This window comes from Seriola aureovittata, chromosome 7 (genome assembly GCF_021018895.1).
Source record: "Seriola aureovittata isolate HTS-2021-v1 ecotype China chromosome 7, ASM2101889v1, whole genome shotgun sequence".
Classification (NCBI taxonomy): domain Eukaryota; kingdom Metazoa; phylum Chordata; class Actinopteri; order Carangiformes; family Carangidae; genus Seriola; species Seriola aureovittata.
The window spans coordinates 15438546-15450928 of record NC_079370.1 but is presented as its reverse complement, the minus strand read 5'-3'; the positions used below and the strand labels follow the sequence as shown (position 1 = coordinate 15450928).

Here is a 12383-nt window from a genome sequence, read left to right as displayed (position 1 = left end):
GTAATGTATTGGTTTACTTGGTATTTTCTATAAAATTTGTTTGCTTGTTTTCCCTTTGCTATATTAATAAACATTATTATTATCATTGCCATTTTTGTTGTTGTGTTTGAACATAATGAAACATGAAAGTCTCCAATGAAGGTGTGTTTTCATTTTGCTGACAGTACAGCATTATTATAGATAAACCTGTGGTTTACCAGTTGCTCAGAGACTAGGTAGCAGCGACAATGGCCAAAAGCTTGCACTACACCACAGGTCATGAGGAAATGCACTATCTGGAGTATGATCACTTGTGTTTCAGCAGAAACTGCAGTTGTAATGAAACTGACCTCACACAGCTCCTTATCTTGGCATCACTTGGACTAGTTCATTTGAAGTATCAGTACACTGTTTAAAAGTCAAAAAAGAAGCCCCGAATCTTAATGATCAAAAGTGACAAGCGTGGAAATTTTTCTGTTTGTATGTGACCAGCAACCCTCACATGAATGTGACATTACAGAGCAGAAACAAAAACAGCAGCTTCCTCTTCTCTCAGTGGACTCCCTCTTCCTCCTCCGAGTGCAGTCACAAGCTTACAAACCGTCACACCCCTGACCGTGCTGGTGGCGGATCATCTTGTTTATGTGCAGCGACACAGCCATTTGGAAAAAGATCAGAAGGACAGTGGCCATCAGCCTCTCTCTCACATTTCCTCCTCGACCTGAAACCAACATACAGAAGATGTCTGACGCTCTTTGTGTTGTGGGTTCGTTGTTTGGTGAGTGATGTGCTATATGTGATGTGGTGGTCTTTTGTGCTGGTCTTTTACCAGTGTACTAATTGATTGCACAATAGTAAATTATCGTAGGCACTCTCTCAGCTGTTTTTGTTATCATCTGAGGTTTTATCAACTCTTTGTCTTTCAGGATCTGCAGATGGACAGCAAGGTATCTAACTTTTCTAATTAAATCTCTCCAAGCTGTCTTTTGGTTTTGTGTTTCAATCCTATTTCTCCATTCTTTCACAGAGTGTGGTTCCTGTTACCTGATAAACATGGAGTCTGTAATCGCCATTATTGCTTCTGACATTATTTTGACCATCTTCATCACTATTTCTGTGTTCTGCTTTGCCACTCAACACAAGAGAAGGAAAGAATGGGATTCTCATGATGGTGACCACTCAAAATATCAGCATCCCTGCTTATTTGTGAGTATGCTGGGTGGTGATACAACACTAACTTGACATGTAAATGTTTTTATCAGGTAGAAGAAACTTGCCATCATCAGTATCAAAGAAAATGCCAACAGAGGTCACAGAATCTCCCTACCAGGTAAAGTAAAACTACATTATCAATGAAGCCTCAAAGACACTAAATGTGGAGATCACATTGTTTAGGGTGTTAATTATATATTATTTGTTTTTCCATGATGAATTGCTTTTACTGTTTTATAGGAGTTACATGGAGTCCAATCAGATGTGTACAGTGAGCTTCAGCACTTTAGGAAATGAAACAACTAAAGCTATAAAAATCCCAACAACGTCTCATCTGTATTTTCACAACACTCACACACTCCTCTATGCACATCTTGTTTTGCCACTTATACTTATGTGGAATTATAGGTAACAAGATGCTTTATAAATGTGTCTTTTACATGTAATATGTATATTTTATTCACTGAGTACTGTGTTATGCTGAATGTGATGTTCGCTGCATCACAATCTTGTTTTTTGTAAATCTTAAACTGTCTTAAAATGTGTATTTGTATTTATCTTATTATTATTAAACTACATTTTTTCAAAGCAAGGAAATGAAAAATATGCAGTTTTTACATTTTATTTTATTTTGTAGTTATATTTCAGAGGATTACTTATACATTTTCACATTACAATTAACATACAAAGACTTTCAGTACTAGATAAAAGCAACACATTTCTGTCCAGTCATCAAAAGTTGTTTGTGCCCATTTCTAATTTTATTTTTTTCACATTTCTCATACTACAGCTTTTGTACCAAACATCACGCAGTAGAGACTTATGCTATTTAATACAAAATTGTTGAAACCGCTTTGTTTCTCAAATCTCTCCACATGATCGCATAACTAAAATGACTATCTAAATAATCTAATCTAAATTTGGATCAAAAAGTCCCAGAAGCAGCGTTATGTGGAAGCAGTCTGTCTGCTTCCTATGAGTCAACAGATGCCAGCCCTTGACTCATTATGAGGAAGAAATGGAATCTAAAAAAAATGGCAGGAAAAACAATTATTCAATTATTATTCAACATTACATGCATAACATTTGAATAACAAAGCAAGATCTAGGAAGCAGTCTCGTCTTGTAATTAGACTAGGATGAAATGTAAGGAATTTAAATGTGGTAACAATATGTCATGGAGTTGTTTTCTAAATTGGGTTAGGTGGATAAAAATCCAAGCAGAAATCATTTGTCTAAATAAAATGCAGAGACCTTTATATGATCACCAGGAGGCTCGGCTCCTGGCTGGAACAGACAAGCTACTGGGGCTGTGTTCTGGGGGGGGCTAAAGCACATAAGAGAAAGTGGATCACAAAAAATGACAGGGCTTTCAGGAAAGTAATCAAACAATGTATTTACAATATTGACTAATGGAAGAAAAAAATATTCTACCGATTGGATAAGTTTCAGAGCTGATATACTCTCTGGTTTCTGTGGGAATATTAAGATCAATTGTTCAGCCTTTGATCGCTCTGGGTATAATTCTTGGAACAATGTATATTGTTTTGTATAATGTAGAATCTGGTCTTACCATCTGTATCTCTGGTGTTTCCTACTGCAGGCAGTCTGCCATTGTTGTCCTCCGCACTGTCCCAGTCTTGCATTTCTCTGCTTTGGCCTGGGGCCAACACACCAATCAACCCATTAACTCTCCTCACCTTTCCTTGGAGATTGGCACCTTGACTGGCACTGTCAATCACTTTGTCTCCGCTTAAACGGATAACTTGTTTTCCTGACAAATTTCCATCCTCCTGAGCAACCACCGTCATTCCTTCCTCACTGTCAAGATCAGTCGGTTCTCTGCTCCCGAGGTCCTGAACCAGTCTTCTGCTCACATCCACTGGCCCCACACTGTCTTTGCCCACTCCTTTTTTCCTCCCTGATGGTGTGTTATCATTCACCATAACTTCGGGAATCCAGATCTCATGACTTTCAAGGCCTTTGTCTGTATATGGGAAGAATAAAAGGCATAACATCTGCATCAATATATTGTCTGCATTGTTACAGACATTAACATCACTACGAGTTATAGCTCAGATTTAAGGTACTGCACCTCTGCATACACCACTATTTTTTATCAGATACTTCAGGTTCTGAAATATTAACAAAACTTTTAGTTCTATTTATAAGAAAATTAAGATTTTTTTTCTACATTTGCATGTAAAATAAAGCCCACACACCTGTAAACCCAATGGTGTCAAAACTCTCTGCAGACTTTGCATCTGACATATCTGTGAAAGAGTTTGCTGCTATTTAAAATGAAATCCCACTGATGAAAAACACATACATTGTATGTTTGAGATGCTTAAATGTATATATAACCAGTCCACTACTGTGCACTACCTTACACATTTCTTTCAACAGTATGAAAAAGTATGAAAATGTACCTTCAGAGTCTTTATCTGTCACAGGTTTACTTGTAGGGTTTCTATTTGCTGCAGACATGAGAAAATATGTGTTGATAATCACTGAGGTAGTTCTACATGGTCACAATCAGATACTGTCAAAAATGCTTGCTTCAGTTCACCCTGAAGATTAAGCTAGAAAATAAAGCAACACAAACACACACATACAATGTCTCAGTTCTGTTTTGTGACCTCACATCTCCATTCTTGGGGAACTAAAAGTAATTTGAGGATCTGGTGAGATAAGTTGTCACCTGTCACTGAACCAAATGTATCTCACTATGTTTGACTGATCCATTCTGAATCACAGACCTGTTGCATATGCAGGTGTGGTCATTGCGCCAAGTGCATCTATAACAGTAATGAAAAAAATATGAGATAAAGGTTCACAGTAATGATTTAAACAGTCATTTGTCAGATTTCAAACACCATCACAAGCACTATTTTGCATGTAAGAAAACATTAATTGACATTTAAAAATGACATAAATAATCTCACCATTCAGGAAGCTTATGAAATTTTCTCTTCGATCTTGAAAAGACAGAAAGACAGAAAAGGTGTGATTGCTACTGTCCTATTTAATAAATATTAAACATATACTATAAAAGCCGAGTAAGCTCAAAACAACATTTGATAATTTTTTCTTTCTGCAGATGGGTTTACCTCTGACTGGGGCTGTCAACACCACAGTTGCAAATGGAAGAAGCAGGAGACACCACACGATGCTGAAACAAATAAAATCACAATTCACTCAAGGTTTTGGTGAGAAATTCATGTTCATATCAAATTTATGGCGTTATGACATTTATAGCTCAGAAATAAAATATATTTCAATGACAGGTGATTGAAAAGACAAATATTTATATGACAAAATATTAAAACTTACAGCTTCATTGTTGACTGCAGGCTCCAGCGGTGTCTGCTGTTTGACAGCAAGAGAGCTGTTTGGCTTTTAAGTACTTCCACTTTATCCTGCTTTTTAACCTTGAATAGGTCTTGCCCTGGTTAATTACAGATTCTGACACTGTGTATCAAATTGAGATTTCATCAAAGGCTATTTCTGTGTGTTCAACAGTCTGTGTCTTGTAGGCAGAGGAGCAACAATTAGGCTAAAGGTCCTAATTAGTTTACAAAGATCTATTCATTATATCACTACAAGATGAAACTAAAATCTCTAAACGTTCAAACGCACAAAAAGAATTACGGTAGTCTGTCTCTCTACTATGTGCTGATTATAGGTGAGCGGTTACTTCAGGAAAATGCCTCTGGCTTTTTTTTCTGACTGAGGTAGCTTTTTAAATGATGCCACAGACCATGTATTGTTTTCTGTCACTATTACACCATTGTCCATTTAACCAGTGTGGCTCTATATTTTGCCTAAACAAAGACCTTTTAAAAAAACAGGCCCCACTGAACATCAGTGTATAGAAATGTCTCTGGGTAGAAATATCCTGAAATGAAGAGCACAACAATTTGAATTGCAGTCTCATGCGTGTCTCTGTAGAGTGAAAGGTCGGGCTGGGGACTGTTATTTTAGGTTAGCAGAGGAATTAATATGTTAAACCCTGACTCTTATAACTGATGTACTCCTACTATTAAAATTGAAATGATGTAGTCCTACTTATCATAAACATACTAAATCATATCCGGTGTCTGCAGGGCCTGTGATGGTCAAAAGAGCATGTTGCATGTAGAAATTAGCCGTGTGTTTGGGTTAGGATAATACAACGTTATCACACAAAACAGCTGTCTGAGCATACAGACAGATACAGACTGAAGTTTCTGTTTCAATCAGACCTGTTGGTGGCAGAGAGCGCTACGATCTCCCCTCCATGAAAAAGAAAAGGGAGAGCGCCCTCTGCGGGAAAGGCTGTTCGCACTAAGCTCTTGATCCCAAGCATCGCCATATTGACGTCCCAACAGCGCCGAGAGGTAATCGTGTTATTTAACCGTAAATCGTCGTAGGTTTGGAACAGCCGTTTAGTGTTTTACCTGTCAGGGAAAGCTGGGAACAAGTATCACAACAGCCGTGCCGTTCTGCTGCTCGACCACGGTGTTTGTAGGATGTTTTTTCAAGGCGTTGTCAGCCAGTTGCCTCGCCAGCCAGCAGCTATTCACTCCCCTAGCCTGTTAGCTTAGCACTTTTTTAGCTTTAGGAAATATATTTTTCGAAGATAGTTGTTTAGCTCTACGTTAGTAATGGTCGCTGGAATGGTGATTTGACTATTTTTACGCGGACTGTTCGTTTATTTCCGTTACAGGCCCATACTGTGGTCGAGAGCTAGTTGTGACTTTCCAACCGGCTTTTCCCTCTGCTGTTGCCGAGCTAATGCTAACTAGCTAGCAGCCAGCTGCCCGGTTCGCCTCATAGCTAGCTGTTAGCTCCACTGCACTTGTACAGGCCTTGGGCCACAGAAGGTTTCTGCGTACAGTCTTCTTTTCATTAAAGTATTAAGCGGGCAAATTGGGCATAACTGAACGAGTATCTTGTATCAGAGAGACCATTTGTCGATTAAATGCTTCTCATAAATGCAGTAATTTAATGCAGCCTTATTAGCTGTATTGGTTAGCGTACGTTGGCTCACATAGTTCACTCATGTTTGCTTAATTGAGAGCATTGATTTAATCAACCTACTTTCTGTCTCTTTTCAACAGGAGATACTGCCTTGGTGTAGCCCCCAGTGATGACTGTATTGAACCCTGTACCTCCTGATTAGACTGGTTGGATGCCCCCATTTAACATTCAGGTTTCTCCATTTCACAAGCCACCATATTTAGACACGCTAGCCACCAATAATTTAATTTTGTTTGAATTGTTTTTCGTTTAGTTATTATCTGTATTCACATATGCTGTTGTTTTACTTTTTACCGTACTGTTGCCGCCTTCTCGTAGCACGTGAGAAACATTTGCATTTTCTTTTGAAACACTCATATTCAGATGAACATCCTGAGAAAGAGTGGGAAAAACATTTTCAAGTGAAAACTTGTCTAAAGCTATGATTTTCATTTTTCGGTTTTACATATGGCGTTGAAACAATTTTAATGGATGGTCAGTAATTCGCTCTAAGTGTCTTTTTATTTTTGTGTGCCCATGTAGCTTTCTTACCATAAAGGCATCTCAACCACTCCTGTTCCAATTCATCTATCACCAACATCCTGGAGGGATACTCCCAGGTATTGTGTTATCTTATACCTGATTATATACACTATATCACCTATGGTTACCATAAGGATGCTCTGAAACATGATTAATTAGAATATAAAATACTTAAGTACTTATTAATATTTGTAATATCTTTGTCTTCTACTGTGAAATTAAGCTGCTGAAATTTCACTTTTCTCTTTGTTGTTTTTCTTGTCCTGTTATGTTTATAGGAGATTTAGAGAAGATCTTGTGTAGAATATGTCTGGCCCTGTTCCAAGCCGTTCTCGAGTTTACCCTGATGTAAACACACAGAGACCTCGGGAATACTGGGACTATGAGTCCCATGTTGTTGAATGGGGGTAAGGCAAAGGGGAATTGTTGGGGCTTTAGTTGTATTTGTTTTATTTTGCTTTGTTGGGTAAACCATGTCAGGATTGTTAACTGTTTTAATTTTTCCCTTTTTTTTTAGAAACCAAGATGACTATCAGCTAGTCAGAAAACTAGGGAGAGGAAAATATAGCGAAGTGTTTGAAGCCATAAACATCACAAACAATGAAAAGGTGGTCGTCAAAATACTGAAGGTATGGCGATAATCATTTGATTAGCCAGATAATTTGTGTTTTGCCAATGTTTTTTGGTAAAACTCAGTCTATTATTATACTATATTTTGTCACTACAATGGAGATTTTACGTACCTCACAAGACTGTCATTGTTCACAGCCGGTCAAGAAAAAGAAAATCAAGAGAGAAATAAAGATCTTGGAGAATCTGCGGGGTGGCCCAAATATCATCTCACTGTTAGATATCGTCAAGGATCCTGTGGTAATTTTGTTCTCCTTATTGCATTTTAACAATTCAGGACTTGTGTATAAATGCATAAACACGTACATTGTTTTTCTCTCTCTATCTTTTTAGTCACGAACCCCTGCTCTGGTCTTTGAACATGTGAACAACACAGACTTCAAGGTAAAGATCAGGGTTCTTTTGACTTGTAATTTAAGAGAAGCTAATACAAAGTTATTTTTATTCTGATGGCCCATACGTTCTTTGTTTTTACAGCAATTGTACCAAACCCTATCTGACTTTGACATACGGTTCTACATGTACGAAATCTTGAAGGTAAGAAACAGTTTTTGATACTTACACTTGATATTTACACTTTATTTTATAGTCCACATTGTTTCTTTTAATATTTGTCAGAGACATTATATCAAACTGTATTTAAATCAGTTGAACAGTCAGAGAATACTTTTAACATATATTTTCCTGGTATCCTGGTAGGCTCTGGATTACTGCCACAGTATGGGGATAATGCACAGAGATGTCAAGCCACACAATGTAATGATTGACCATGAACACAGGAAGGTATGATCTCAATTGGTGAAATTTTCTTCATGTCTTGTCTTTTCCCTTTGACAACAGGTAATTACATTTTCTAATATGTATTCACCTTTTTTTAACTTCCAGCTCCGTCTAATTGATTGGGGTTTGGCAGAATTCTACCACCCAAACCAAGAATACAACGTGAGAGTGGCATCCAGGTACTTCAAAGGACCTGAACTGCTGGTAGACTACCAGGTGAGGCTCTTTTATCCCTACATGTCTAGTCATGCCAGGGTTTTTACAGTCATGAAGTTAGTTAAAACCTTTTCACCTCTCTGTATTATTTGTAGATGTATGACTACAGCTTGGACATGTGGAGTTTGGGTTGCATGCTCGCCAGCATGATCTTCAGAAAGGAACCTTTCTTTCATGGTCATGACAACTACGATCAGGTATGCAGACTTTTTTTTAACACCTTGTACTACATAGTATTGTTGTTTTTACACAGTCAAACCACATTCTTCTGACACTAGACATTAGCAACACAGCAACTCTGCTAGGCCTCATGTGATATGTCTTTCTCAAAGTTGTCTCAACAGTTGTTGTGTGAGGGTAGGCATTTATTAACTTTTTGGCAGTTTAGTGTACTGAATGGAAAAGAAAATGAGTAAAAAAACAAATGTGAGACTGTAGTAGTGGACACAGTCATAACACATTTTACTCCCACGTTCCCTGCCTACACTAGGACATTGACCATACAGCATTCCAGTTGTTTCCATGGCTCATTTGGGCCTATGCAACAGTACTGTTGAATGGTTTCCATTGGTACACAATAACAGATGTTGATTTATTTTTCAGAAAATCATCCTGTACAACTTTCACACTGTGCTGAGTGATTGAACTCATAATTATTTCTATAGAAGTTAGAGATAGTTGTAGTTTATTACTGGTTTACACTGGATATAAAATTGTTTTGCTTCTTAAATGAAGGAAAGTTTACTGTAATCAGAACATCAAAATGAAACAAAATTGAGCTTTATCTTATGATGGATTTATAATGTTTATTTTGCAAAATAGTATAGGTCATTAAATGTGAGTTAACAGTTACAGAGCGAACCTCATTGGTTCAGTTAGCTTTGATTATTTAAAAAAAAAAAAAAAAAAAAACGTTTGCAAACTGTAAATGTACTATACAGATATTTAATGAAACATGCACACTGTTCATATCTGTTTTTAAACACAATAACCACTTTATTGACATCATGTATACATGTCATAAAAAATCCACTACCTAATTGATTATAAATATACTGCAATGGAATCCAGTCCACATTCCTCAGTATGCTTCACAGCCTTTAACAAATGCCTAACTCTATCTTTTAATTGTTGAATTATGTTTCTTCTACCTTGCAGCTTGTGCGGATTGCAAAAGTACTTGGCACCGAGGACCTGTACGACTACATTGACAAGTACAACATTGAATTGGATCCACGGTTCAATGACATTCTGGGAAGGTAAAACATTGCGGCTGTTTGACCTCAATACAGTATTAATATTTTTTCCTAATGAATACACTCAACACTTAATCCCTGGTTTGTTCTCTAGACACTCCCGCAAAAGGTGGGAGAGGTTTGTGCACAGTGAGAACCAGCACCTGGTCAGCACCGAGGCTCTAGACTTCTTGGACAAACTGCTGCGCTATGACCATCAAGCCCGCCTCACGGCCAGAGAGGCCATGGATCATCCCTACTTCTGTAAGATTGCATTTTTTTTTTTCTTCAAAAAAGCAGAATTTGTGCGCGCTACTTGTGGTGGCTTAATTTTGTCAACACATGTATTTGGTTTATGAGGTGCTCAAATCTGTCCGCAGATCCCATCGTTAAAGATCAGGGAAGGGGGGCCACTCCTGGGGGGATGGCTGCCAGCTCTACACCAGTCAGCTCCTCAAGTATGATGGCCGGTGAGTAATACTTCTTGGAATGAACAACCCTAATCAAAGAAATAGTCTATATTTGCAGATGCCATTTGTTTGGCTGCATATTAGAGGCATAACTTTCTTTGGAGCCAACAAATAGGCAGATTGCAACAGGGGCATCGGCAAATGGCAGCAAAGAAAGTTATATCTCTAAATTTAGATTGTGGTGACATGTAAATATGAGCATTTCCAAATGATAAATGAGCTCCCTGTCTCTTCTAGGCATCACCTCAATGTCCTCCTCACAGCCACTGGCTAACATTGCTGGATCACCTGTCATCTCTGCCCCCAACACTCTGGCCACACAAGTCCCTGCAGCCACTGGGGCCCAACCCTGAAGCCACTTCCTCACCTGTGTTTATGTGTGCTCATGGCCATGTCCTGCCTAGCTCTCACTGCGGCCCAGGGCCATGGCTCCCCTTTTTATGTTAAAAATAACAAAAGAAGAAGATTTAAATTGCTTTTCACATTCAGTTATATTTTGACACCTGGACTTGACAGAAATGTATTGTTGCACCTGTCAGGATTATTAGAATTAATTTGGGTGTGTTATTTGACAATGCCATTGTCTAGAAATTCTAATAAGATGTAGACATGAAGAGAATGGATAATAAAATTTATTTTGTATGTTCCAAATATACAGTCTTGCTTGAAACTGTTTGATGGGGATCCTGCTGTATTACACTGTGAACCTTACACGACTTCACAAAACAGAGTCAGGAGTCTGGTGTGCCCCAACTAACAGTGCTCGCTGGTTGCACACGATGTAATGTGCAGGAGTTGTTGGTGTTTTGAAGTTGTTAGATGCTATCATTCTTTAATTGGACTTTTGTAGATATTCTACAGTTACTGTCAGGTTGCATGCACCCAATGCTGAATATCACAGGGTCAATAGTTTGCCAATTTTATGTTACTTTCACTTCTGTATGTGTATGTATGTGTTCATGTTTGTTTTTTATGAAGTCTCTTACACATGATTTTGATTACATAGACAATTTTGTAACTTTTTGTTTTATGTTGGGAGGAGTCATCACCTACAAAAAACAACTTCAAAAATAAACAATTTAAACAGGGCTTTGCAGGCACTACATGTTATTGAGTATACCATCTGTTGACTGGTTGCATTGGCAGTTTATAAGTGAATTTAAAACAGAACAGCATAGTCAGATAATCCCACAGGATCATTTTCCTTTGATAAAATGAATGAATTTTGGCACCAAATGACTTACGGTGTGTTTAGAACAAAGTGGATTCCCCAAGTTTGTGTTCATACATTCACAGCCCTATTATTCTGGTCAGCTTGAACAAAGTGAATGTGTGACTAATATGTTTTTTTTCACTATTTGTACAGATGTGTGTAAGGGAGCATGTGGATGAAAATGCATATATCCTTAATCATTTTGGAGGCAAAAAGTGTAAATGTACATATTTCTAGATAGCTTGAAAAAAAAAAAATAAAAGCTGATTGTGTGAATGAGAAATGAACCACATTCAGAGCACACGTTTCTGTCAGTGTTGGTCAAAATGGGGGTAGCACATGTAGCCTGCACCCCAGGTCATTTCAGGTTCCAGTTAATTACAGTAAAATAAAAGGTGAGTTCATCACTCACATGTATGTGCTCTTTTGAAAATATGAAGGCCAATGCAAGGCAGGCAGTGTTCCCACTTGTAGTGGTTTGACAGAGGTTCAAACTATACACAAAAACGACTCCTGCCATTACATGTGCAAAGGGACCCACGGTGAAGATGTCAATCGTCAATTATGGTACAACCACTCACAGCATCTGATACACACTCATTCACAAGGACGGAACTGCTTGTACAGCTACTAGCCGACAACGACTGAACCTGCAGTGCAATAGAAAAACATCCATCCAACAACCCTCTGCTCACTACCGAGATCAGAATAAATCCATAACTTCCGTGCAGACAATTTAATTTGTGGCATTTCAGCTGTAACTTTTTTCCAGTTAGAGCGGCTCCAACCAATCGGGATCATGCTACATTCGGGTGCTTCTCAAATGTCGGAAATCAAAAACACGAAAAACTTGTCTCGCTTGTACGTGCGTTTAATAGGCCTATGAAATTAAATGTGCTTTGTTTTATCTTATTAATCAAGAGATGAGTAAACAAAGGCGTATATTGTCCTAGAGCTCCAAGAAGAAGAGGTTGAAATCAATCAAGTCCACTGCCGATGTTTACATTGCAAGATGTCGTTGTTCGTAATTAAAGTATTTGTATAAAGATACTAAGACTAGTCTTTTTGTTAATCAACAAAACAAACTTAAGTTGACATAATGTC

At 38.0% G+C, this 12383-nt stretch overlaps 3 protein-coding genes across 5 annotated transcripts; 2 read left to right on the top strand and 1 right to left on the bottom strand.

Moving 5' to 3' along the window:
- The first annotated feature begins 560 nt into the window (after positions 1–560).
- On the top strand, positions 561–1774 carry tyrobp (transmembrane immune signaling adaptor TYROBP). Its single transcript, XM_056381363.1, has 5 exons — positions 561–757; positions 906–926; positions 1007–1150; positions 1242–1309; positions 1432–1774. The coding sequence occupies exons 1-5, from the start codon at positions 622–624 to the stop codon at positions 1486–1488; spliced, it is 426 nt and encodes a 141-aa protein (XP_056237338.1). The 5' UTR covers positions 561–621; the 3' UTR covers positions 1489–1774.
- A 25-nt stretch (positions 1775–1799) lies between these two features.
- Positions 1800–5852, bottom strand: LOC130172559 (uncharacterized). 3 transcript variants are annotated; one of them, XM_056381361.1, is made up of 11 exons: positions 5631–5852; positions 4525–4639; positions 4302–4363; positions 4137–4169; positions 3951–3989; positions 3621–3668; positions 3414–3464; positions 2765–3178; positions 2626–2664; positions 2446–2518; positions 1800–2216 (listed from the first exon to the last, which is right to left on the bottom strand). In XM_056381361.1, the coding sequence occupies exons 2-10, from the start codon at positions 4530–4532 to the stop codon at positions 2493–2495; spliced, it is 720 nt and encodes a 239-aa protein (XP_056237336.1). In that variant the 5' UTR covers positions 4533–4639; positions 5631–5852; the 3' UTR covers positions 1800–2216; positions 2446–2492. The 3 variants fall into 3 exon arrangements, with proteins under 3 accessions (XP_056237336.1, XP_056237335.1, XP_056237337.1); XM_056381360.1 differs by lacking the exons at positions 1800–2216; positions 2446–2518 and having other exon boundaries at positions 2525–2664; XM_056381362.1 differs by lacking the exons at positions 1800–2216; positions 2446–2518; positions 3414–3464 and having other exon boundaries at positions 2525–2664.
- LOC130172558 (casein kinase II subunit alpha-like) lies at positions 5433–11155 on the top strand. The gene is made up of 15 exons (XM_056381359.1): positions 5433–5570; positions 6294–6385; positions 6736–6812; positions 7014–7142; positions 7253–7364; positions 7504–7605; positions 7699–7749; positions 7843–7902; positions 8065–8148; positions 8251–8361; positions 8457–8558; positions 9520–9620; positions 9712–9860; positions 9977–10066; positions 10304–11155. Exons 4-15 carry the CDS (start codon positions 7042–7044, stop codon positions 10417–10419), a joined length of 1179 nt encoding a protein of 392 aa, XP_056237334.1. The 5' UTR covers positions 5433–5570; positions 6294–6385; positions 6736–6812; positions 7014–7041; the 3' UTR covers positions 10420–11155.
- The last annotated feature ends 1228 nt before the right edge of the window (positions 11156–12383 follow it).

What these genes read in the sequence shown, in the direction of transcription:
- tyrobp (XM_056381363.1), top strand. Translation starts at nt 622, where the DNA reads ATGTGCAGCGACACAGCCATTTGGAAAAAGATCAGAAGGACAGTGGCC. An exon ending in ATCTGCAGATGGACAGCAAG is followed by an intron (nt 927 to 1,006) that starts GTATCTAACTTT and finishes ATTCTTTCACAG; the next exon opens with AGTGTGGTTCCTGTTACCTG. An exon ending in TCACAGAATCTCCCTACCAG is followed by an intron (nt 1,310 to 1,431) that starts GTAAAGTAAAAC and finishes ACTGTTTTATAG; the next exon opens with GAGTTACATGGAGTCCAATC.
- LOC130172559 (XM_056381360.1), bottom strand. An exon ending in TTTCATAAGCTTCCTGAATG is followed by an intron (nt 3,990 to 4,136) that starts GTGAGATTATTT and finishes TTACTGTTATAG; the next exon opens with ATGCACTTGGCGCAATGACC. An exon ending in AAACACCAGAGATACAGATG is followed by an intron (nt 2,665 to 2,764) that starts GTAAGACCAGAT and finishes ATATTCCCACAG; the next exon opens with AAACCAGAGAGTATATCAGC.
- LOC130172558 (XM_056381359.1), top strand. Translation starts at nt 7,042, where the DNA reads ATGTCTGGCCCTGTTCCAAGCCGTTCTCGAGTTTACCCTGATGTAAAC. An exon ending in TCCCATGTTGTTGAATGGGG is followed by an intron (nt 7,143 to 7,252) that starts GTAAGGCAAAGG and finishes CTTTTTTTTTAG; the next exon opens with AAACCAAGATGACTATCAGC. An exon ending in AACTGCTGGTAGACTACCAG is followed by an intron (nt 8,362 to 8,456) that starts GTGAGGCTCTTT and finishes TATTATTTGTAG; the next exon opens with ATGTATGACTACAGCTTGGA.